Here is a 24,110-nt window from a genome sequence, read left to right on the forward strand (position 1 = left end):
ACATACACACAATTCGCAGAACTAGCCATGTAAATATTGTGGCTACAAGAACAGGTCAGAAATCCTGCGACGAGTAACTCTCCTCCTGGCTCCCCAAAGCCTGTCCACCATCTACAAGGCACAAGTCAGGAGTGTGATGGAATACTCTCCATTTGCCTGGATGAGTGCAGTTTCCGCAACACTCAAGAAGCTTGGCACCATCCAGGACAAAGCAGCCCGCTCGATTGGCACCACACCCACAAACATTCACTCCCTCCACTACCGACACACAGTAGCAGCAGTGTGTACCATCTACAAGATGCAGTGCAGGAATTCACCAAGGCTCCTTGGACAGCACCTTCCAAACCCACAACCACAACCATCTAGAAGGGCAAGGGCAGCAGGTAGATGGGAACACCACCACCTGGAAGTTCCCCTCCAAGTCACACACCACCTATTGGAAATATATTGCAGTTCCTTCACTGTCATTGGGTCAAAATCCTGGAATTCCCACTCTAACAGCACTGTGGGTGTACCTACACCACATGGACTGCAACAGTTCAAGAAGGCAGTTCACTACCATCTTCTCAAGGGCAACTGGGGATGGGCAATAAATGCTGGCACAGCCAGCGATGCCCACATCCCGTGAATGAATTTTTAAAAAGCAATGGTTGTAATAAACCACTGCAGCCAACACACTGGTAACCAGCTAGTTGCAAGTTTAGACCTGACTGAGGATGATGATTCTTGGCACTGAGTTTATCCACACACGAAGTAAACAATTTGCAGAATTTCAGTGTCATGAGGCAGGGATTACACATTTATATCATTTTGCTTGAACAATTGATGTTTAAGAAAATCACTGATGATGGTTCAGTTGAAACATACCAGCCAGGAATGCCCCAAGATCAGTTTTCTTTTCGCAGGGTCTTCCAGTGGCTTTAGAAAATCTGGTGAGTTAACTTTGAAGTTGCCATCAGTTGCACCTTACCGACACACTGGGAATCACTGGCACTAAGTTGAATAAAAAGGTAAATTTGATGGACCAAAGATGCACCTTCCAAACCTGCACTCTCTACCTCCTAAAAGGACAAGGACAGAGGATACATGGAAACACCACCACCTACACGTTCCCCTCCAAGCCACACACCATCTCAATTTGGAAATATATCGCCGTACTTTCATTGTCGCCGGGTCAAAATCCTGGAACTCCTTCCCTAACAGCACTGTGGGTGTACATACACCTCATGGGCTGCAGCAGTTCAAGAAGGCACCTCGCCACCACCTTCTCAAGGGCAATTAGGGAAGGGCAATAAAAATGCTGGCCCAGCCAGTGACACCCACAGTCCGTGAAAGAATATCATAAAAATGTGATTGTTTCTGGTTCTCATACAAGCCATATTTATGGCCTCTCTCCCAAAGAGTGCCAACTTGTGCTACAGTCCAGGTAGTTTTGTGTTCTGGTCTTGTCCTCATTGAGGTTTCATGGACATGAACTACAGCAATCTAAGAATGTGTCTCACCATCGCCTTCTTATGAGCAATTAAGGATGAGTAATAAATGCTGGCCTTGCTGGTGAAGCCCAAATCCAATGAATGAAAATAAATTGGGTGAAGACTGCCCAAGTTCATAGAATGAATACAGCACAGGAGAACATTCAGCCCTTTGTGTCTGTACTGGCTCTCTGCAAGAGTAATCAGCTAGTCCCACTCCCCCACCCTTTCCCCATAGTCCTACAATTTTTCTCTCTTCTGATGCTTATCCAATTCTCTTTTGAAAGTCCTGATTAAATCTGCCTCCACCACACTCTCAGGCAGTGCATTCCAGATCCTAACTACTTGCTGCATTAAAGTTTTTCCTTATGTTCCTTTGTCAATCACCTTAAATTAGTGCCCTCTGGTAAACCTTCCATCAATGGGAACAGTTTCCATCTATTCTGTCTGGACCCCTCATAGTTTTGAACACTCTTATCAAATCTCTTCTCAACCTCCTCTCCTGTAAGAACAATTCCAGCTTCTCCAATCTATGTAACTGAAGTCTGTCATCCCTTGAACCAGTCTTGTAAATCTTTTCTGCACACTCTCAAATGTCTTCACATTATTCCTAAAGTATGGTGCAAGGAATTGGACACAATACTCTAGTTGAGGCCGAACTGGTGGTTAATAAAAGCTCAACATAGCTTCCTAGCTCTTGTACACTATACCTCCATTTATAAAGCCCAGGATCCCGTATGCCTTACTAACCACTTTCTCAATCTGTCCTGCAACCTTCAAAGCTTTATGTAAATGAATCAAATGTGCCCCCTTCAGAATTGTGTGATATATTTTATATTGCTTCTCCTTGCTCTTCTTTCCTACAATTCAGAGAAAGACATGGTATATCCTGCACTTAAGCTCAAATTCAAAAAGTAAACTTGAAGCTCAGTCTCCATCACCTCCTGGTACACAAAATGGATTAAAAACCTTGATATTTCAGAACATTTTGCAGGTCAATCCAACACTTCTGCGTGTTTTGTTTTGTCTTTACTACATTCTCATTGTCTTGTAATTAGAGAAGAGATAAGAATGCTTATAGGTGCCACAAAGATTTAAGGGATGGTTCTGGTGAACCTTAAGTGGTCAAAGAGTTGTTGGAAAATCCTACCTGCTTTTAAAACTGCATACTGTCCTGATGAATTATTGAACATTGAAAATGTAACAATTAAAGAATTCCAACACAGAATTAATGTATTTGTACTAATTAACATGAAAAACACAAGATACAGCAAAAGTTCTTTTTAATTAGGTGTAACAGTCAGGTCACAAACAGCACAGGCGAGTGCAATCAGTTTTCCTAACAAGATGCTTACTGCGCCAACCCAAAAGAGAGAAAGTGAATGCTGGAATGTCCTTGTCAGAAACAGAGCAAGTTGACACTTTTGAGTGCCCAGCCATTCTATTTTGGTTCTCCATTAATTACAGAAATATTACAAAATTCAAACTGAGATATTGATTCATAGTAGCAAAATAAATAAATCTGTACAGTTTAGTACTACACAATAAACTCAATCGATTCCATCAGAAAAAATAGAAACTTGGCAGTAGAGGTAGCACTTACCTTAAAGATATAGCCTTTTAAAATAATTATTATAAAGTATAATAAGTCACCGTTTAAAGTATAGGTTTAATCGGTGACTTGCCCAATAATTAGCTTGGTTATTGTCTTCTCAAAATTCTTTATTGGTACAAAATAGTTTGGAAGCCAGCTTCACTCAGAGAAGAATGTTTCAGCTCAGCTGGTTACATTTTGTAACAATCTGTATTGCGAGTCTCCAAGTGAGGGATGGGACAAGCCAGTTATACATGTTCTGTGTGATTTGTTAAACATGAGTTTAATTTGGAGGCGCAGCTATCGTTTCAATGTGCACACTGCGCTGCACCTTTCAAATCAGTGATTTTGGTTTGAAATGAAGATGAAGAAAAAACCCAGCTCATCCATGATTAACCCATGCCCGTGTAGTGCTGCAGGCAGCGCACACACCTTGTCATGATGAGTGCAAGACGAAAAGCTTTGACAACATGTGTCTTTTGACTAGTGATGTTCAAATTTTGTAATATCAAACAACTATTTAATTTGTAAAACAAAAACAGAATTACCTGGAAAAACTCAGCAGGTCTGGCAGCATCGGTGGAGAAGAAAACAGTTGATGTTTCGAGTCCTCATGACCCTTCGGCAGAACTGAAGTATAGTTAGGAGAGAGGTGAAATATAAGCTGGTCTAAGGTGGGGGGCGGGGGGAGAGAGAAGTTGAGGGTGGGGTGGTTGTGGGGACAAGCAAGCAGTGATAGGAGCAGATAATCAAAAGATGTCACAGACAAAAGGATCAAAGAGGTGTTGAAGGTGGTGATATTATCTAAGAAAAGTGCTAATTAAGAATGGATGGCAGGATACTCAAGGTACAGCTCTAGTGGGGGTGGGGTGGAAAGACTAACAAAGTATTAGTTGTAGATTTAAAAATAATGGAAATAGGTGGGAAAAGAAGAATCTATGTAAAGGGAGGGGGAAGAAACGGGGTGGGGATGGGGGGAGGGGGAGTTTAAGATCTAAAGTTGTTGAATTCAGTATTCAGCCCGAAAGGCTGTAAAGTGCCTAGTCGGAAGATGAGGTGCTGTTCCTCCAGTTTGCGTTGGGCTTCACTGGAACAATGCACCAAGCCAAGGACAGACATGTGGGCAAGAGAACAGGGTGGAGTGTTAAAATGGCAAGCGACAGGGAGGTTTGGGTCTTTCTTGCAGACAGACCGCAGGTGTTCTGCAAAGCGGTCGCCCAGTTTGCGTTTGGTCTCTCCAATGTAGAGGAGACCGCATTGGGAGCAACGAATGCAGTAGACTAAGTTAGGGGAAATGCAAGTGAAATGCTGCTTCACTTGAAAGGAGTGTTTGGGCCCTTGGACAGTGAGGAGAGAGGAAGTGAAGGGGCAACTGTACCTTGAGTATCCTGCCATCCATTCTTAATTAGCACTTTTCTTAGATAATATCACCACCTTCAACACCTCTTTGATCCTTTTGTCTGTGACATCTTTTGATTATCTGCTCCTATCACTGCTTGCTTGTCCCCACAACCACCCCACCCTCAACTTCTCTCTCCCCCCGCCCCCCACCTTAGACCAGCTTATATTTCACCTCTCTCCTAACTATACTTCAGTTCTGCCGAAGGGTCATGAGGACTCGAAACATCAACTGTTTTCTTCTCCACCGATGCTGCCAGACCTGCTGAGTTTTTCCAGGTAATTCTGTTTTTGTTTTGGATTTCCAGCATCTGCAGTAGCTTTTAGCTTTTTGTATTTAATGCGTATGTCAATTTTACCCTAAAGTTTAAATTTAACTGTTTATTTTAGTCACAGCAGCCAAATACTACAGTAATAAGAGTACTCCAAACATCTGAACATCGTTATTACTGCAATATTAATGTTTGTCAATTTGTGAGCTGCATGTTGAAAATTAAGAATCACAAAGCGCTTGCACATTAAACCAACCAGCATTAAGCTATATTCTGTAGTTCAGAAGGTCTATAAAATAAAAGCTTATTTCCCAAATGAAACTTGAATAATTTTAGGTTATGTACAAGTCTTCCTTTTCTTTTATTTTTAAGAGATTCCCAAGTGAACTTATCCTCTGGAGGAGCAGCTTCTCTCCTGGAAATGTCCCTATGGGCATTCAGAAGCCTGTTTAAAGATTCTACCTCAGCACAATTCCCATATGGCCAAAATGGATGGGCATTGTTTCTTTGTTGTAGATCATTTCCTATGTCTGGGAACAGGTCTAGGCATTTTCTACAAGGTGGTATGGGAGTATGTAGTTGATGTTTACCATTGGCTATGCGCACTCCTCTTGGTCTGTTGAGATTATCCCTCATTGGGTAAGCAATAGAATGCACCTGAGGGCGCAACGCAATAGCCTGTGGGTGATCTTCTAAAGCCGTACATACTGCCAGGCTAATGTCTTCATTCCATGTGTGGTAGCACAATATGTCTATCATGAGTTGTTTCTGATGTTTTCCAAAGCATGAAACTGAGGCACCAAAATAATTGTCAGTTTTTGTATTGCTGTCCAAGTCCTGGAAGAAACAGCAGCTGATAACTGTTGATACAAAACAAAGTCCATTCCCACACCTACTGTCTTCTTGACTATTTTGTTCCACAATCATATTCTTATTTAGTTTCGACAGCAAATTTAAAATTCTTTCAATATTGTCTGATTCCTCGTAGTCAACCACCTGAGAAATGAAAAGAAAATTCTTAGCTTGCAATATTCTCAAAATATGTGTTCCCAATATTAGTGGGGAAACACTTAACATGTTTATCTAACATTCACCTGTCCACTATTTTAAATTAGTTTATTTGAAATAGGTTAGAACCTCTGCTCTGAACGCAGTAGAGAGCATTCATGGGGCTACTATAGCAAACTAATTTCTAGGCTAACATCACGGTAGTTCAACAGAAGCATTGTTGAATGATTAATGAAATAATCATTTTTCATTACTTTAGTGTCCATAAAAATGTTGGATGTTTGCACTGGAGTTTCACAGCTGCCCAATGTCATGCGCGCCTAGTTATGTTGCTAAGTAAGCTTCCACTACTCTGCACCACTGATGAGCCCTGACCTAAGAGGATCGCTCTACTTCTCTTCACATTAATGTGATATTTCCATGATTGGCTGATTGAATCAAACAACATGTTCCTTAGGCTGTTCGTACTTGGCAGAGTGCAAACTAATCTCAACCAGCCTCCGCTTGCAAAATCCAAACAAAACATCTCGTTAACTTTCAGTGCCAGAGGGGTTGATTGTTAGTCATTAATACTTATCACATAGCTAAGAGGATACCTTCACTTGTAATAACTATCACATTGTTAAAAGGTTTCTTACACTAGATTTAACTTGCTGTGACGATTTTAATGGGTAATTAATATCAAAATACATCAAGATGCCAAGAAAAAAAGGGAGGTTAAGGGCGAGGTGTGGTTTTTGCTAAACTAATAGCACAGTAGGGGAATTGAGACAGCAACTTTTGGATATGCACATTTATTTGCTCATCTGATCTTTGCCTGAAATTGTAACATTTACCCATAAATAACAATGAGTACCACTGGATGTTATTTTCACAAGAAATTCTGGCCAATTGTGTTTCACATCAGCTATAAACAAAAAAGCTCAGTAGCCTCACTCAACATGCATATCAGTTCATGTACTCTATTTGGTACATCATTATTCCTTGCTGGTACCTTGCAATAGGATTATCTCTCACTTTAAAAGATATCCAGCACACATCCAGACAGTTTCATTTTTTTCTCTACAAAATGACTTTGAGTCACTAGTGCTGGTCTGTGATCTGAACCAGGGCTGGTCACAATGCAATCAGAACGGTAGTACGAAGAAAATACGTCGCCCACTTACTATGTCATTGGACGTAATAAAAATCTGCTAAGAATATTTTGCAATTGGGGGGTGGGGGGGGGTCTGAGGTCTGGGGGTGGGGGGCCGTTCAGAGGTCGGGGTGAGTGGGTTGGGGGGCCGGAAGTTGGGTTGGGGAGGCGGGGGGTGGGGGGGGGGGGGGGGGGGGGGTCTGAAGGCCAGGGGGAGGGGGAGGGCCAGTCGGGGGTGGGCTGGAGATTGGGGAGGGGGCCAGAGGTTGGGGGCTTCTGGAGGTCGGGGGGGGGGGCGGGGGAGGTTCGGGCGTTCAGAGGTCGGTGGGGGGCGGGGGTGTCCAAGGTCAGGGTGGCAGGTCCGAAGTGGGGGGTTGGGGGGGATCTGAGGTCGGGTGGGGGGTTCCAAGGTTGGGGGGGGGTGGGGGGCAGTCTGAGGTCAAGGGGGTTGTGGGGCCAGGGGTGTGGGGAAGTCCTCCCGTGTGATCGGTCTGGGTCTTTATGATAGTTACCCAGAAGTTAGGAGAGGTTTTAATTCTTCTACTTCTGGGTAACTATTGGTATAACCCCGGCCGAGCCATCGAAGCTTGCAATTTAAATTGCATTTTCGGATGGTTCCCAGCGCAGCACAATTGTCCAGAGGAAGTGTGAACTTCTGGGCAATTGCCGTGCAAACCCTTACCTGGGAACTTGCCAGAGGGATACCCCAGTGCATCTTTGGGGTGGCCCCCAAATCCGACACTGGGGAGCGCGGAAGTTACGGACCAGTAAATGCACGGGTTGGTGTCACTTTTACTCACTATTTCAAGTAGAATTGTGTAAGGTGGTCGAGTTGGAAGATGTGTTTTGTACTGTTCAAACACATCTGGAAGCTTGCATGACCAGAGTTCCAATGATTCTTCCAATATGTCTTTTGGTTCAAAAGAAGGGTTGTTGATATGACATAAAAACAGAATAGTATGCAGTATCTGCAAAATTAAGGATGACAAATCTCAGTGAGGACAAGCAACTCTTTGGGTTCTGTTATAAGACAAGACGAGGTTGGAGCACAGAACTGTATTTCAGTTCTGCAATAGGTGCAAGAAATGTTGGAAGAAACTGTGCTAAAAAACTAAATTGTCCAACTCTCGTCAAGGTTAAAAATACAATAGCAAGTCCAAATTTCATAAACATGCAAAGTTAAATTTTCTGAGATTTACAGGCAATGAAAATATATCAACAAAAGTTATAATGATTTAAAATTCTGACCATTAAAATTACACTGAAATCAATGAAAATGTCCAAATAGGATCTATTGTTTTGGTTTAAATTCAAGCACATTTTTGATGAGAAAACTGCTAATTTGGAAGAAGTACAGAAAATAACCAGCAAAATACTTTTTCAGTGCTAATTAGTACAATGTCAGTTATGCAGTGCTAATAAACACAGGAGCTTTATCCTTCTAAACTTTACTATTGTGACTATAAAACAAGAACAAAACCTCTTTTATGTATTGTTTCCCTCTGTCCCCAGACAGCCTCCTGTCTTGAACAGCACGCTGAATGAATTTCACAGCTATTTTTATAAACTGGCTTGCGCTTTTCAGAGAGATCTGTGTCTGTGTGAAGTTTCTTTCCATAAAGTTATTACATTCAATTCTGATGAAAGAGAAAACACAGAACTCTGCATCATTCAGCAGGAAAAAGTTGCATGGGTAACACTATTTTATTAAGTAATACACTGAATACATTACTTCATAGTAATTAACTGTAATCATCACTTATTTACCTCATAGTTCACCCTTCAGTGTGGGCATCAGCATGCATAAACAATATGGTGCACATTGATTGTGGAAGCTGGGTTGTTCTCCTTGGAGAAGAGAAGTTTAGGAGGAAATTTGATAGAAGTGCTCAAAATCATGAGGAGTCTGGACAGATTAAATAGGAAGAAACTGTTCCTATTGGTGGAAGGGTCAAGAACCAGAAGGCACCAATTTAAGGTGATTAGCAAAAGAAACAACAGCCACACGAAGAAAAACATTTTACCCAGCGAGGGGTTAGGATCAGGAATGCCCTGTCCGAGAGTGTGGTGGAGACAGATTCTGGGGAAGGGCGGGGAAGTGGGCTATCTGAGTTGCTCTTACAGAGAACTGGCACAGACATGATGGGCTGAATGGCCTCCTTCTATGCTGCAACCATTCTACAATATCTACCATGACAAATCAGACTCAAAATAGAATAAAACTACTCCTGTTTCTTCTGCAGTATATGTTACCGAAATAAAACAAACAACTGCAAGAAATTTCAAGGCTGCAATCTTATTTTGAGGGTTCTGATGGCAGTAATTAGCTATATCTCGTTTGGTCTTGTGTTCTATCTGATTTCCTGGCTTGCTAAGTTTCCATTTTTATCTGCAGACTCTTGGACTATTGTGAGATTGCCCAAGGAGCCAAATCATACAAAACAATATTTACTATAGCCTGCAAATTAACATCAGGAAAAGCAGCCTTCAATAACAGACCAGAAAAGATTGTCAAAGGTGCAATCAGTGTAAAGGAACATATATAGCAGCCTATTTTAGAAGAAGACCACCTTTATCACTAACGAGGAAGGGGCTGTCGACTTGCAGAATGCGATATTTTTGTGATATGATGACCAGTTTTGGAATAATTTGCATTATCACATCAGGTTTGGCAAGTTTGACCACCCCAAACAATACTTTTGCATTGCCATTTAAAACATTCACCACAGCACTGTATTATAGCAGATATTATAAACTAATCTGTTTACATTGAAAACTGGAAAATCAAACAGATATAAATAGTGAACCTTCTCACCTTCTCTCTTCAGCTAACACCGGAACTAGGAAGATAAAACAGATTGTATTAGTGATCAATATTCCATGAGTTTACTCTGAGTAATTTCTACCAACATATCAAATATATTCAAATTAAACCTGGATCTAATAAGTTTTACTGATAAATGCTATTCATTGGTGTCCTTGTAGCATTAATATTCAATCTAAAACATGATAGATACACAAACATTCCTTACAACTAAGAACAAAATTTCAATACAGGAATTATAACATGTGATATTCACCTTGTGATGTTCCACCCCTGCCTAGAAAATGAAACAAATAATCCTCTATGATGCATCAAGTGAGATTGAATGTTCATAAAAATGATGTCCAAGAGCAACATTTGTCAAAAGACGACCATCCTCAAAGGCAAAAGATACTTCTGACCTGCAATCTGGGGAGGGGGAAGCAGTGGCATAGTGGTATCGTTGCTAGACTAGTAATCCAGAGATCCAGGTTAATGCTCTGGGGACCTGGGTTTGAATCCTGCCACAGCAGATGGTGAAATTTGAACTAAACAAAAATCTGCATGAAACCATTGCCGACTGTCATAAATATCGATCTGGTTTACTAATGTCCTTTATGTGACTCCAGGTCCACAATAATGTGGTCTTAAATACTTCTGAACAAAGACAGGGGGAGGGGCATTAAGTGCTGGCCTAGGCAGTATGAATGAATAATAATTTTTTAAAATCACAGATATTCAATATTAAACTCTGTGAGGTAGGATAGAGTAGACCATGGAGCTATCTATGACCACAGTCCATGTAGCTCTGTGGCCAGCTGGGTGGTGCTAGATAAAGCTTGCAGGGCAGACAATGTCAGTGCTTCCTATCCCATCATGGAATCTGTGATGGAGCCTGCCAAATGGTGCTTGATACAGCCAGCTGATTCCTGGTTAGCCAAATGACGGAATGGAAGTTGGAGCCTTTCCCATCATTAGCCATAGTTCTAGACTATAACATGCATGTTGGAACAACAAATCAGACACCCTGAGTGATCTGTAACACACAAAGCCAAAGCCAGCTGAGAATGAATAATATTGGAGCGGCAGGTATGATGTTAACATGTGACTATCCAGTTAAATGCATTTATATTACAAGGCCACTCTTGCCATTTTGAATTTATTTGCATTATATTAAGGCAGGCACTTTGTTCATGATTTATTAGCAAGGTATTGGATATCAGTCAGATATATATTAGAAAGTAGAATTTTAGTTGTTTCTAAGATGTCTTGTGCAAAAGAATAGTTCTGACAACTCACAATTATATGGAGTCTTTAACATGAAAAAACATACCAAGATGCTTCACAGAAATGTGCGGAAAGGGATGCCAAGTTAGAAGGAGAGATTAGGATGTGTAACCGAAAACCTGGTCAAAGACACAAGGTTTTAAGCAGAGTCTTAAAGGAGGAGAGGTGGGTGAAGAGGTTTAGGGAATGAATCACAAACAATTGGGCCTGGGTGGCTGAAAGCACAGCCGCCAATACTGGGGCAAATGGAGGAAAAGGATGAACAAGAGGCCAGAGTCAAAGGAACAGAGATTTTGAGGGAATGGAGGTGCAGGGCAGGAGAAGGTTACACTGATAGGGAGGGGTGAGAGAATGGAGAGATTTAAACAGAAGGATAATATTACATTTGAGTCAGTGTAGGTCAGCAAGGATACAAGTGATAGTGAGGAGGGCCTTCTGAAGGACAGAATACAAGCAACAGAGCTTTGATTGAGCTGGATTGTCTGGTTTCCAAGTATATCTGAGTAAATGCTGGAGAATGGCAGGAAAGGTTTACTTTCTGCTAACTACTGTGATAAATCAAATTGATCCATCAAATTAAAGGGCTAGTACATAAATATATACATATACAGCAGTACCTTCATTTGCAGAACGGTAAAATCCATCCACATTGCTAACTTTTTCATGGTACCTATGGCAGTTTGGCCGCTTACAGCAATCATTTGGATTCTCTTGGTCGCATAAGAAGTACCTTTTCAGGGTCTGCGAACATACAATCATTTACTGTTTCACACTAGCCCTCCCCTAGAAACAAATCCAATTACCAAATAAGTAACTTCATGATTTATATCACTTTCATGCCCATGTGTGCTGGTATCAGTGTTTACTGACACAAACTGTACATTTGCTGTTTCTTCCTCTTAGCAACAGTGCAACAACAGCTGTTTGGCATCATTAACATCTTTTTTATTCATTCATGGGATATGGGTGTCGCTGGCTGGGCCAGCATTTATTGCCCATCCTTAATTGCCCTTAAGAAGGTGATGGTGAGCTGCCTTCTTGAACCGCTGCAGTCCATGTGGTGTAGGTACATCCACAGTGCTGTTAGGGAGGGAGTTCCAGGGTTTTGACCCAGTGACAGTGAAGGAACGGTGAGATATTTCCAAGTCAGGATGGTGAGTGGCTTGGAGGGGAATATTCATGTGGTGGTGTTCCTACGTATCTGCTGCTCTTGTCCTAATAGATGGTAGTGGTTGTGGGTTTGGAAGGTGCTTTCTAAGGAGGCCTGGTGAATTCCTGCACTGCATCTTGTAGATGGCACACACTACTGCCACTGTGCATCGGTGGCGGAGGGAGTGAATGTTTGTGGATGTGGTGTCAATCAAGCAGGCTGCCCTTGACCTGGATGGTGTCAAGCTTCTTAAGTGTTGTTGGAGCTACACTCATCCAGGCAAGTGGAGAGCATTCCCTCATATTCCTAACTTGTGCCTTGCAGACAGTGCAAGGCTTTGGGGAGTCAGTAGGTGAGTTATTCGCCACAGGATTCGCAGCCATTGCCCTGCTCTTGTTGCCAGAGTATTTATATGGCTAGTCCAGTTCAGTTTCTGGTCAATGTTAACCCCCAGGATTCCACTTTGACTTAGGTTAGTATTTCACCTATTGATCCCCACTACATGTGCCTACCACTGGCTCATCCTCAAGCAGCGTGTAAAATTCACAGGCTCCGCATTCGTAAGTTTAATGTTCTTTTTTCATGAAATTAATTTTGGTGCTGTGCAATAGTTTTATTCATTCATAGGATGTGAGCATCCCTGGCTAGGCCAGCGTTGTTTGCCCATCCCTAATGGTCCTTGAGAAGATGGTGGTGTCTTCTTGGACCTCTACAGTCTATGTACACCCAATGTGCTGTTAGGGAAGGAATTCCAGGGGCAGGATTTTTCTGTCGGTGAGCGGGGCTGGGGCCCACTCGCCGACGCGTAAAATGACACGTGGTGACGTCAGGCGGGCGTCCCAACATCACAGCGCGTCATTTAGGTTTTCAGTTTGGCGGGTGCGCAGCCCAGTCGGTTGCGCGCCTGCCAAACTGTCAAAGGCCTATTAAGGCCATTTAAAAATTAATTTAACCAATAAACTGAGCTGCCCGTCCAACCTTAAGGTCGGCGGGGAGGCAGGCGAAGAGCCCAGGCGGCCTTTGCATTTTTCATGGAACCTCATCCACGGGCAGGATGAGGTTTCCTAAAGCTTTTATTAATTAAATAAAAAAATTTCCCTAGATATAAAAACATGTCCCATCTCATGTGACACAGTCACATGATGGGACATGTTTAAATAAATTTTTAATCCATTTATTTAATAACCTCAATAGTGATTCAATCTCCCTGAGGCAGCTCCGTGCCTCAGGGAGATTGAAGCGCTCTTTCGCACACATGTGCAAAAGAGCTCTCCTCCCCCCGCCCGCACAGGTAGCGCTGAGCGCTACAGCTCGCTTCTTATTAATTGGCCCGCCTGCGTAAAATGGCGGCGCGGAGCCAGTCGAGGGCGGTGATTGGCTCTGCAACCACCCCCGCCCACTCCCACCGAGCCCGCCCGCTGGCTGAAAAATTCAGGCCTTGGTCAAAGTTTGAAGGTGCATCTTAAAAGAGGAAGGAGGGGTAGAGTGGCAGAGAGGTATAGGGACAGAATTGCAGAGCTTAGCTCTTGGCAGCTGAAGGCGCCAATGATGGAAAGTTTAAAATAGAGGCCCAAAATAAAACATCTTTAAAAAGAACACAGGTTCAAATTGTATATAGATTTTAACAAAAAAAAAAATCATGCTGTACCTCTCGATTTAAATGTTTTTGGGGGCAGGAATAGTTTTTGCACCCATTTTGCTCATGCCACACTTGACAGACATCTTGTGATGACTTGCAGCTCTCTCTATGTAGAAATCGACATTGCTCCTGTCAAATCACATATAAGAAGTTTAAGATTAAACACTGAAACATGAAAACAATACTCCCAGCTGGAAAATCTGCTTCAAATGTACCCTGTTTAATAGGAAGTGGTATAAAGCAAATTTAATTTGAACATTTTTAATTACATATTTATTTTTCAGCTTCGAAAATGAACAGGCATTTTTTTCAATGAGTACACAACCATACATTGTGTATATTGAATATTATAGCACAGAATCTGAGAAATGTACAGAATATTAAACAATTCTTAATTTACAGAGCACATAAATTATTTGGATTCACGGAAGTACATGGTTTAGTAGTTCTAATCACTGAGTTATAAAATAAGAGAATTTTTTAAAGCAACGAATGGTTAGGGTTTGGAATGCAGTCTGATAGGGTGGTGGATGCAAATTCTGCAGTCACCTTCAAAATGAACTGGATAAATACCTGAACAAGAAAAAAAAATGGGTTTATTCAAAATACGAAGGGGGTTAATGTGTTGGAGGCAGAGGTTATGGCATCACAGAACAGTACAGCATAGAAGGAGGTCATCTGGCTCTTTGAAGTCTGGAGTGCTCCAGTCCCATATTATGTGGTTGACTATTCATGGATTCCTATGTATTCTCGTAAACTCCTGCAGTTGTAAGTAATTGTTAAAAGATCAGTGATGCCATTGTGTGAACAGCAGCACTGAACATAACGCAGTTGTTCGAATCAAAGGCTCCTTTTCAGGGTATAGGAATGGGCAACAGGCAGGGTCTTGCCAGCATTTCCCTTATAAAAACAAATTTTAAAAAATCAAAGATACACTCAGTGAAAGTTTCAACATACTAAAGAAATATTCTGGTAATTTAATTCAACAAAGAGCTGAATAAAACTTACTTCCTCACAGTGAGTCTGGTATTGAAAGAAAAAACAGTCAATGTCTTCTGGTTGGTAATCATTTCTCTGTAGTAAAAATATATATAATCAGTGGGAGAAATATCAAAAGCACCTCAGTCCATAGGGCTCACTACTCATTTAAAGCTCTCTTTGGATTTAATCCCATTGATGTTGTGTCATTTTCCTAGGTTTATTGCTATGTTAAAATGGTGCTCCTGGGCCCGCTAACAGCATTATCATTGTTAATCTGTGCTGGGAATAACTAGTGGGATTTTCAGGGAAGTCCAGCATCCCACAGTCCCATCTCCAAATGCAAAGTGTTAGAATTTAAAAGGAAGGGAATTCTGCTGCAGCGATACAAATTCCTAGTTCGACCATATCTGCCATACTGCGTACTTGGGCACCTCACCTCCTTGGAAAAGATATACTACCTTGGAAGGATCGCACCACGGACTCACCAGGATGCTACCAGGACTTCAAGGGTTACATTCTGAGGAGAGATTATACAAACTAGGCTTGTCTTCACTGGAACATAGAAGGTTAAGTGGTGATTTGATTGAGTTTTCTTGGATTTTGGAATGAAGAAAGATGTGCACTTTATGTAGCACCTTTCATGACCTCAGAACAACCTAAAGCACTTTACAGTCAATGCAGCCCCTTTATTAATGCATTAACTACTGCTGCCAATTTGCACACAGCAAGCTCCCACAACAGCAATGTGATGTTGATGGAGGGATAGACATTGTAACACACCAAGATGACCCTGCTCTTCTTCAATATAGCGTATGGGATCTTTTACTTCTAACAGACAGAATAGTCATGGCATTGTCTTAACGTCTCATCTGAAAGAGATTATCATTGACAGGGCAGCACTGGAGTGGCAGCCTGGATTTTTGCATTCAAGTTTGGAGTAGGGACTTGTGCCTACAACTCTCTGACTCAGAGATAAGAGTGTCATAGTACAGATAGGGAAGAGAGAAGCTTTTTTCCACTGGTGGGTGACTCCAGTAAATGGCCATGCCAGGAAGGCTAGGAATATCTCAGGTTTAAAACTGGCCCTAGAAACCTGGAGGTAGGGAGGGAGAAACCCTTGCTGCCGATTGTCATCTAAGTGATCCATGTGTGTGCACGTTGTGTGAAGTGCAGTGATTGAATATTCTGCTGTTAATTGGACCACACCAAGGAAGGTGCATTCATGATGCAGCCAAACAGGTCAAGTACCCTCCCAACACACAGCAATGACAGGTGGTAAGAATGGGAGAGATTCTCGGTCAGCCATGTGATGGGAAGAAAATTGGAGCCTCTCCCATGACTATCCATAGCTCCAGGCTACAACATGCATGTAAAAGTGTGTTGCCACACAGACACCTTGTGAAGCTGGCTGGCTCAGTTGGCTGGATAGCCTGTGTGGATCAGATCAGTACCAACAGCACGGGATTTGATCCCCTTCCCGGCTGGGGTGGGTTTGGGGCCTGTCTCCTTGCCCTCCCCAACCCATGGTGGAGATCACGGTGCTGTGGGTTGGGTTGGGTGAAGATGGGTTGCCTTCAAGCTGAGAACTGAAGATGAATTTGGCCAACATACCAGAGGTTACCTGGCGAGCATGGAACCATGACCCAGCACCATGAGGAAAGGAAGTTAGCAAAAACATATCTGAAAGTAAAGATTATTTTAAAAGAATGAGAATTACTTAGGCCACAGGTGGAAAGAGCACCTTTAATTGGAAATTGCATCACCGAATGTCCTCACTGCTACTAACCCAGAAAGAAAAAGCAGTAAAAACTGGGAAATAAGATTACTGGTCCGAACTGGTCTTGTATACCTTAAAATGGAACACCAGTAAAACTGGGAAATAAGAATAAAGGTAAAATACTGCGGATGCTGGAAATCTGAAACAAGAACAGAAAATGCTGGAAAATCTCAGCAGGTCTGGCAGAATCTGCAGAGAGAGAAACAGAGTTAACGTTTGGAGTCCAAGGGACTGGAAACGTTAACTCTGTTTCTCTCCTCCTCAGATGCTGTCAGACCTGCTGTGGGAAATAAAAACACTGGTCTGAACTGGTCTTGTAGACCTTAAATTGGAACACCAGTAAAAACTGGGAAATAAGAGTGCTGGTCCGAACTGGTTTTTTTTTCCTTCCGGGAAATTACAAATTTACGGGACAAATTTACAGGTTTATTTTTGCATTCATTTGTGAAGCAAAACAATTATTTGTTGTGAGAGCCCCAGAAACTTACCTCGGCCATTTTGTCTTAAACAGGCGTTCTTTTTTTGGAAGAGAGAAGGTTGTCAGTGAAGCTCTTTGAGGTTAATTCGCTATCCTTTGATCGAATTTTAAAAAAGTAAGGATCGCGGCCAAGTCAGCTGTCAAATAAAAACAAAGGTTAAAGTCAAATTTACTTGCCTGGTGCATAATGAGAAATAATTACTTCACTTTGACAGATTGGTAAAAAAAAAATCAGCTGGCGCTGTTATTTCATAAAGCTGACATGACAATTTCAACAAGGAAGTCAGGTTAGTGCGCGAATAACCCAACAGAAAAGAATTCATCCCCGAATTAGCGGATATTTTGTTACCACATTCGGCTAAACGTATACCCGCGTGAACATACAGAATAAATAAAAAGTAATAAAAAAAAAACATCGCAACTGAAAAAGGTGCTGAAATTCCAGATCGAAATCTGAGTAGGTGCTGGCGTTACCTTTGTTATGCTGAAACAAATGACCAGTGTCACAACCAGCCTGCACAATGAACACTTTCCTGAAGAATGGACAACAGGGATGAAGCCCTCCTTCCCATAGTCACCCACAAAACGCGGCGTCAAAATGTGGAAAACGAAACTTATTAAAGTCCCACCCTCTGTGACGACGTCGATCAAATACTGTAAAGGGCAGGGACAAAGCAACATGTTGCATTGGTTTGGATTGCACAATAACTCAGCTTTGAAATCAAGGCATTAAGGCGCATTGAATAAAATACACTTCATCTTCAGTGTTTTTGTGCAAGTGAATAGAAGTTGGACGCTGAACGTGCGTCAAACAGGCTCACTAAAACCTACAGAGTACAGGGGCTAGACGTAGCGTGCAAATCAACTGTACACTTAGTGCAGCCAGTGAGAATTTTTTTTCCCATTGTGCACATCTACAATCCTTATGGTTAACTTAAGGGGCAGTCACGCTGCTGGGACTGCGCCAGCAAAGTCTGAAGCAGATTGAAGAGCAAATATGTCGACAAATCTGAGAAGTGCACAAACAATGGGACAGTAATCGAGAGGGATTTCGACTACCCTAATATTAACTGGGATAAAAGTAGTGTGCAAGTCACAAAGGGAGTAAAATTCGTGAAATGCAATCAGGAGAACAGTTCAGTTTGTAGCTAGCAAGCCCAAACAAGAGAGAGGGGAGTTCAGGACTTAGTTTCAGGGAATGAAGCCTGGGCAAGTGGAAAGGATTTCAGTACGGGGAACATTTTGGTGAAGTGATCATAATTCAGGTCGATTTAAGGTAGTTATGGCAAAGGAGGATGACAGACAAGGAATATAGGTTCTCAATTGGAGAAAAGGCTAATTTTAGTAAGCTGAAATGCGATTTAGCTGAAGGTAGATTGGAAACAGCTACATGAAGGTAAATTGGTGCCATGTCAGTGGAAGGCAGTCAAAGAAGAGGTCGGCAGGATTTGGAACAAGTATGTTCCCTTAAAGAAAAAGAATGGACGAACAAATCCAGAGCTCCCTGGGTGTCAGAGGGTTTAAAGGAGAGGACAAAAAAGGAAGTTTATGACAGATTCTGAAAACTCAATACTGCAGAAAACCCAAAGGAGCATAAAACGTTTACAGGTGAAATTAAAAAGGAAATTAGGAAAGCAGAAAAGGTATGAAAAATATTAGCAAATAAAATACCTAAAAAGGTACCTATAAGGACAGCCTGCGTGTGGAGGCAGAGGACATTGGTATGGTTCTTTCTGAATACTTTGCATTTATTTTCGCAAGTGAGACGGATGATACAGACATTGCAGCCAGGGAGGAGTGTGAAATATTCGATGAAATTTAACATAGTGAGATACTAAGGGGTTTAACATCTTTGAAAGTGGATAAATCCACAGGCCTGGACAAAATGTATCCTAAGCTGTTAAGGGAAGCAAGAGATGAAATAGTTGAGGCTGGAACCATCATTTTCCAATCATCCCTAGCTACAGCTGTGGTGTCAAGGGCTGGGGGACTGCTAACATTGGTTAAAAAACTGAGAAAGTGATAGACTGAGTAATTACAGACAGTCTAACCTTGGTGGTGGAAACATTTTGAGGATTAGGATAAATCTTCATTTAGAAGACACAAATTAATCAAAGACAGATTTGTTAAGGGAAGATTATATCTGCCTAACATGATTGAATATATTGACGAGCTAACAAAATGGATCAATGAGGGTAGTGCATTTTGATCTATATGGATTTTAGCAAGGATTTTGATGAGATTCCATGTGGCAGATTTTTTTTTATTCATTCATGGGATGTGGGCTTCGCTGGCTGGGCTAGCATTTATTGCCCATCCCTAGTTGCCCTTGAGAAGGTGGTGGTGAGCTGCCTTCTTGAACCACTGCAGTCCATGTGGTGTAGGTACACCCACAGTGCTGTTAGAGAGGGAGTTCCAGGATTTTGACAGTGAAGGAACGGCGATATATTTCCAAAGTCAGGATGGTGTGTGGTTTGGAGGGGAACTTCCAGGTGGTGGTGATCCCAAATGTCTGCTGCCTTTGTCCCTGAGTTCCTGCAGTACATCTTGTAGATGGTGCACACCGCTGCCACTATGCGTCGGTGGTGGAGGGAGTGAATGTTTGTGGATGTGGTGCCAATCAAGTGGGCAGCTTTGTCCTGGATGGTGTCAAGTGTTGTGGGAGCTGCACACATCCAGGCAAATGGGAAGAATTCCATCACACTCCTGACTTGTGCCTTGTAGATGGTAGAGAGGCTTTGGAGAGTCAGGAGGTGGGTTACTCATTGCACAATTTCTAGCCTCTGATCTGCTCTTGCAGCCACAGTATTTATATGGCTAGTCCAGATCAGTTTCTGGTCAATGGTAACCCCCAGGATGTTGATAGTGTGGGATTTAGCAAGGGTAATGCCATTGAACATCAAGAGGCGATGGTTGGATTCTCTCTTGTTGGAGATCGTCATTGCCTGACACTTGTGTGGCGCGAATGTTACTTGCCACTTGTCAGCCCAAGCCTGGATATTGTCCAGGTCTTGCTGCATTTAGACATGCTCTGCAGCAGTATCTGAAGAGTCGTGAATGGAGCTGAACATTGTGCAATCATCAGCGAACATCCCCACTTCTGACCTTATGATGGAAGGAAGGTCATTGATGAAGCAGCTGAAGATGGCTGGGCCTAGGACACTACCCTGAGGAACTCCTGCAGTGATATCCTGGAGCTGAGATGACTGACCTCCAACAACCACAGCCATCTTCCTTTGTGCTAGTTTTGACTCCAACCAGTGGACAGTTTTCCCCTGATTCCCATTGACTCCAGTTTTGCTAGGGCTCCTTGATGCCACACTGTGTCAAATGCAGCCTTGTTGTCAAAGGCAGTCACTCTCACCTCACCTCACCTCAGGAGTTCAGCTCTTTTGTCCATGTTTGAACCAAGGCTGTAATGAGGTCAGGAGCTGAGTGCCCCTGATGGAATCCAAACTGGGCATTATTGAGCAGGTTATTGCTAAGCTTGATAGCACTGTTGATGACCCCTTCCATTACAATTCTGATGATGGAGTAGACTGATGGGATGGTAATTGGCCGGGTTGGATTTGTCCTGCTTTTTGTGTACAGGACATACCTGGGCAATTTTCCACATAGCTGCGTAGATGCCAGTGTTGTAGCTGTACTGGAACAGCTTGGCTAGAGGCGGGGCAAGTTCTGGAGCACAAGTCTTCAGTATTATTGCCAGAATATTGTCAGGCCCCATAGCCTTTGCAGTATCCAGTGCTTTCAGCCATTTCTTGTTATCACGTGGAGTGAATCAGATTGGCTGAATACTGGCATGTGATGCTGGGGACCTCCAGAGAGGGCCGAGATGGATCATCCACTTGGTATTTCTGGCTGAAGATTATAGCAAATGCTTCAGCCTTGTCTTTTGCACTGCTGTGTGGGCTCCTCCATCATTGAGGATGGGGATATTTGTGGAGCCTCCTCCTCCAGTGAGTTGTTTAATTGTCCACCACCATTCACGACTGGATGTGGCAGGACTGCAGAGCTTAGATCTGATCCGTTGGTTGTGGGATCACTTAGCTCTATTGCTTGCTGCTTATGCAGATGGCATGCAAGTAGTCCTGTGTTATAGCTTCACCAGGTTGACACCTCAATTTTAGGCATGCCTGGTGCTGCTCCTGGCATGCCCTCCTGCACACTTCATTGAACCAGGGTTGATTCCCTGACTTGATGGTAATGGTAGAGTGGGGGATATGCCAGTCCATGAGGTTACCGATTGTGTTCGAATACAATTCTGCTGATGGCCCATAGCACCTCATGAGTTGCTAGATCTGTTTGCAATCTATCCCATTTAGCACCGTGGTAGTGAGGGTCTCCTCAATGCGAAGGCAGGACTTCATCTCCACAATGACTGTGCGATGGTCACTCCTACCGATACTGTCATGGACAGATGCATCTGCGGCAAGTAGGTTGTTGAGGATGAGGTCCAGTATGTTTTTCCCTCTTGTTGGTTCCCTCACCACCTGCCACAGACCCAGTCTAGCAGTTATGTCATTTAGGACTTGGCCAGCTCGATAGTGGTGCTACCGAGCCACTCTTGATGATGGACATTGAAGTCCCCCACCCAGGGTACATTCTTCGCCCTTGCCACCCTCAGTGCTTCCTCCAAGTGGTGATCAACATGGAGGAGAACTGATCCATCAGCTGAGGGGAGGACGGTATGTGGTAATCAGCAGGAGGTTTCCTTGCCCATGTTTGACCTGATGCCATGAGACTTCATGGGGTCCGGAGTTGATGTTGAGGACTCCCAGGGAATCTCCCTCCCAACTGTATACCACTGTGCTGCCATCTCTGATGGGCCTGTCCTTTCGAAGGACAGGATATACCCAGGGATGGTGATGGTGGCGTCTGGGACATTATGGGTGGTTTTGCTGGAACTCAATGAAGCACTAGTTATGCCAAGGCTGGAGTGTTGCATATAGTTCTGGTCACCTATCAGAAATATGTGCTTACACTACAGAGGATACAGAGGAGACTTCTTAGGTTGTTGCCTGGACTGGGGAATTTTTGATATGAAGAAAGGTTGGATAGTTTAGAGTTGTTTTCTTTGGAACAAAGGAGGCGTAAGGCATTTTAATATTTTGTGTATTTCTGTGATGCTGTAAGGCCCTCTTTTGATTCTTTTAAATGAAGGGATATTTCAGAACACACAAAATATATACATTCCAATGAGAAAAATTCCAAGAGGAAGACCCACCATCTATGGTTAACTAAAGAAGTTAAAGACAGTGTCAAACTTAAAGAAGTAGGATATAATTACACAAAGACGGCGACAGGTCAGAAGATTGGAAAGAATATAAAGAACAGCAAATGACAAAAAGATTAATAAGGAGGGAAAAATTAAGAGTACAAGAGAAAGCTAGCTAATAATATAAAGATGGATAGTAAGAGTTTCTATAGATATTTAAATAAGAGATAACAATGTGAGCATTGGTCCTATAGAAAGTGCGCCTGGGGAATTGATAATGGAAAGTAGGAAGATGGCGGATGAATTAGTTATTTTGCTTCAGTCTTCACTATAGAGGGCACAAGTAACATCCTGGAAATAGCTATAAATCAGGAAATGGACGGAAGGAACTCAGGAAAATTACAAAGACCAGGGAAGCGGTGTTGAGCAAATTGTTGGGGCTGCAGACTGACAAATCCTCAGATCAGGACGGACTTCATCCTAAGAGTCTTGAAAGAGGTGAGATAGTTGATGAACTGGTTTTAATTTTCCAAAATTCCCTTGACTCAGGGAAGGTTCCATTAGATTGGAAAATAGCAAATGTAACTCCTTTATTCAAAAAGCAAGGGAAACAGAAAGCAGGAAACTACAGGCCAGTTAGCCTAACATCTGTCATAGGGAAAATTTTAGAAACTATTATTAAAAATGTAATATATAGCAGGGCACTTAGAAAAATTCAAGGCAATCAGGCAGAGTCAACATGGTTTTGTGAAAGGGAAATCATGTTTAAACCAATATATTAGCGTTCTTTGAAGGATAAAGCAGAACCAGTGGATGTACTGTATTTTGATTTCCAGAAGGCATTTGATAAAGTGCCACATCAAAGGTTATTTTGGAAAATAAAAGTTATGCTGTAGGGTAGCATTTGCATGAGTAGAAGGTTGGCTAGCTAACAGGAAGCATAGATATGGCATAAATGGGTCTTTTTCTGGTTGGCAGGATGTGATGAGTGGTGTGCCACAGGGATCAGTGCTGGAGCGTCAACTTTTTACAATTTATAGAAATGACTTGGATGAAGGGACCAAAGAAATGGTGGCTAAATTTGCTGACGACACAAAGATAGGCAGGAAAGTAAATTGTGAAGAGGGCATTGGAGTATAATGTGGGCAAATGTCAAATTGTTCATTTTAGCAGGAAAAACAAAAAAGCTTATCTAAATGGTGAGAACTTGCAGAGCATGAATCATTAAAAGGCTAATACGCAGGTAGGAAAGCTAATTGTGAGGGCAATTGATTACAAAAATAGGGTGATTATGCTTCATTGTACAGGGAACTGCTGAGATCACACCTGGAGTATTGTGTACTGTACAGGTCCCCTTAAGGAAAGATGTAAATACATTAGCAGCTCAGAGGTGATTTACTAGACAAATACCAGGAATGGGGGAATTGTCTTATGAGGAATGGTTGGACAAGATGGGCTTGTATCCATTGGACTTTAGGAGAGGAAGAGGCGACTTAATTGAAACCGTTAAGATCCTTAGAGGTCTTGACAGGGTGGATGTGGAGGGGATGTTTCCTCTTGTGGGAGAACCCAGAAGTAGGGGTCAATGTTTAAAGATAAGGGGTTGCTCATTTAAGACAATCATATTTTCCCTCAGAGGGTAGAGACTTTGGAGCTCTCTCCCTCAAAAGGCAGTGGAAGCAGAGTCTTTGAATATTTTTAAGGCAGAGTAAGGAGTGAAAGGTTATCAGTGGTAGGCAGGAATGTGGGTTTGAGGTTACAATCAGATCAGCCATGATCTTGAATGGTGCAGCATGCTCGAGAGGCCCAGTGACCTACTCCTAATTTGTTGGTTTGTATGTATATCCGTATATGTATTATATTTATACTTCTGTCAAAATGCAACCAGTTGTGAGGTG

At 42.4% G+C, this 24,110-nt stretch overlaps 1 protein-coding gene and 1 long non-coding RNA gene across 4 annotated transcripts; one reads left to right on the top strand and one right to left on the bottom strand.

Moving 5' to 3' along the window:
• The first annotated feature begins 1,343 nt into the window (after positions 1-1,343).
• Positions 1,344-5,349, top strand: LOC144699824 (uncharacterized). Its single transcript, XR_013580633.1, has 2 exons — positions 1,344-3,645; positions 4,773-5,349. It is a non-coding gene; the product is annotated as an uncharacterized LOC144699824 (long non-coding RNA).
• LOC144699819 (uncharacterized) lies at positions 4,831-17,127 on the bottom strand. Of its 3 annotated transcripts, XM_078571102.1 has the most exons (8): positions 17,005-17,126; positions 14,767-14,832; positions 13,768-13,887; positions 11,587-11,710; positions 9,695-9,719; positions 8,360-8,516; positions 7,680-7,847; positions 4,831-5,732 (listed from the first exon to the last, which is right to left on the bottom strand). In XM_078571102.1, exons 1-8 carry the CDS (start codon positions 17,011-17,013, stop codon positions 4,998-5,000), a joined length of 1,404 nt encoding a protein of 467 aa, XP_078427228.1. In that variant the 5' UTR covers positions 17,014-17,126; the 3' UTR covers positions 4,831-4,997. The 3 variants fall into 3 exon arrangements, with proteins under 3 accessions (XP_078427228.1, XP_078427231.1, XP_078427229.1); XM_078571105.1 differs by lacking the exon at positions 7,680-7,847 and having other exon boundaries at positions 17,005-17,127; XM_078571103.1 differs by lacking the exon at positions 14,767-14,832 and having other exon boundaries at positions 17,005-17,084.
• Positions 17,128-24,110: the final 6,983 nt, after the last annotated feature.

Source organism: Cetorhinus maximus, chromosome 24, assembly GCF_964194155.1.
Source record: "Cetorhinus maximus chromosome 24, sCetMax3.hap1.1, whole genome shotgun sequence".
NCBI lineage: Eukaryota > Metazoa > Chordata > Chondrichthyes > Lamniformes > Cetorhinidae > Cetorhinus > Cetorhinus maximus.

What these genes read in the sequence shown, in the direction of transcription:
- LOC144699819 (XM_078571102.1), bottom strand. An exon ending in GTGTTAGCTGAAGAGAGAAG is followed by an intron (nt 8,517 to 9,694) that starts GTGAGAAGGTTC and finishes CTCTTTCATCAG; the next exon opens with AATTGAATGTAATAACTTTA. An exon ending in GGAAACAATACATAAAAGAG is followed by an intron (nt 7,848 to 8,359) that starts GTTTTGTTCTTG and finishes TTAATTTTGCAG; the next exon opens with ATACTGCATACTATTCTGTT.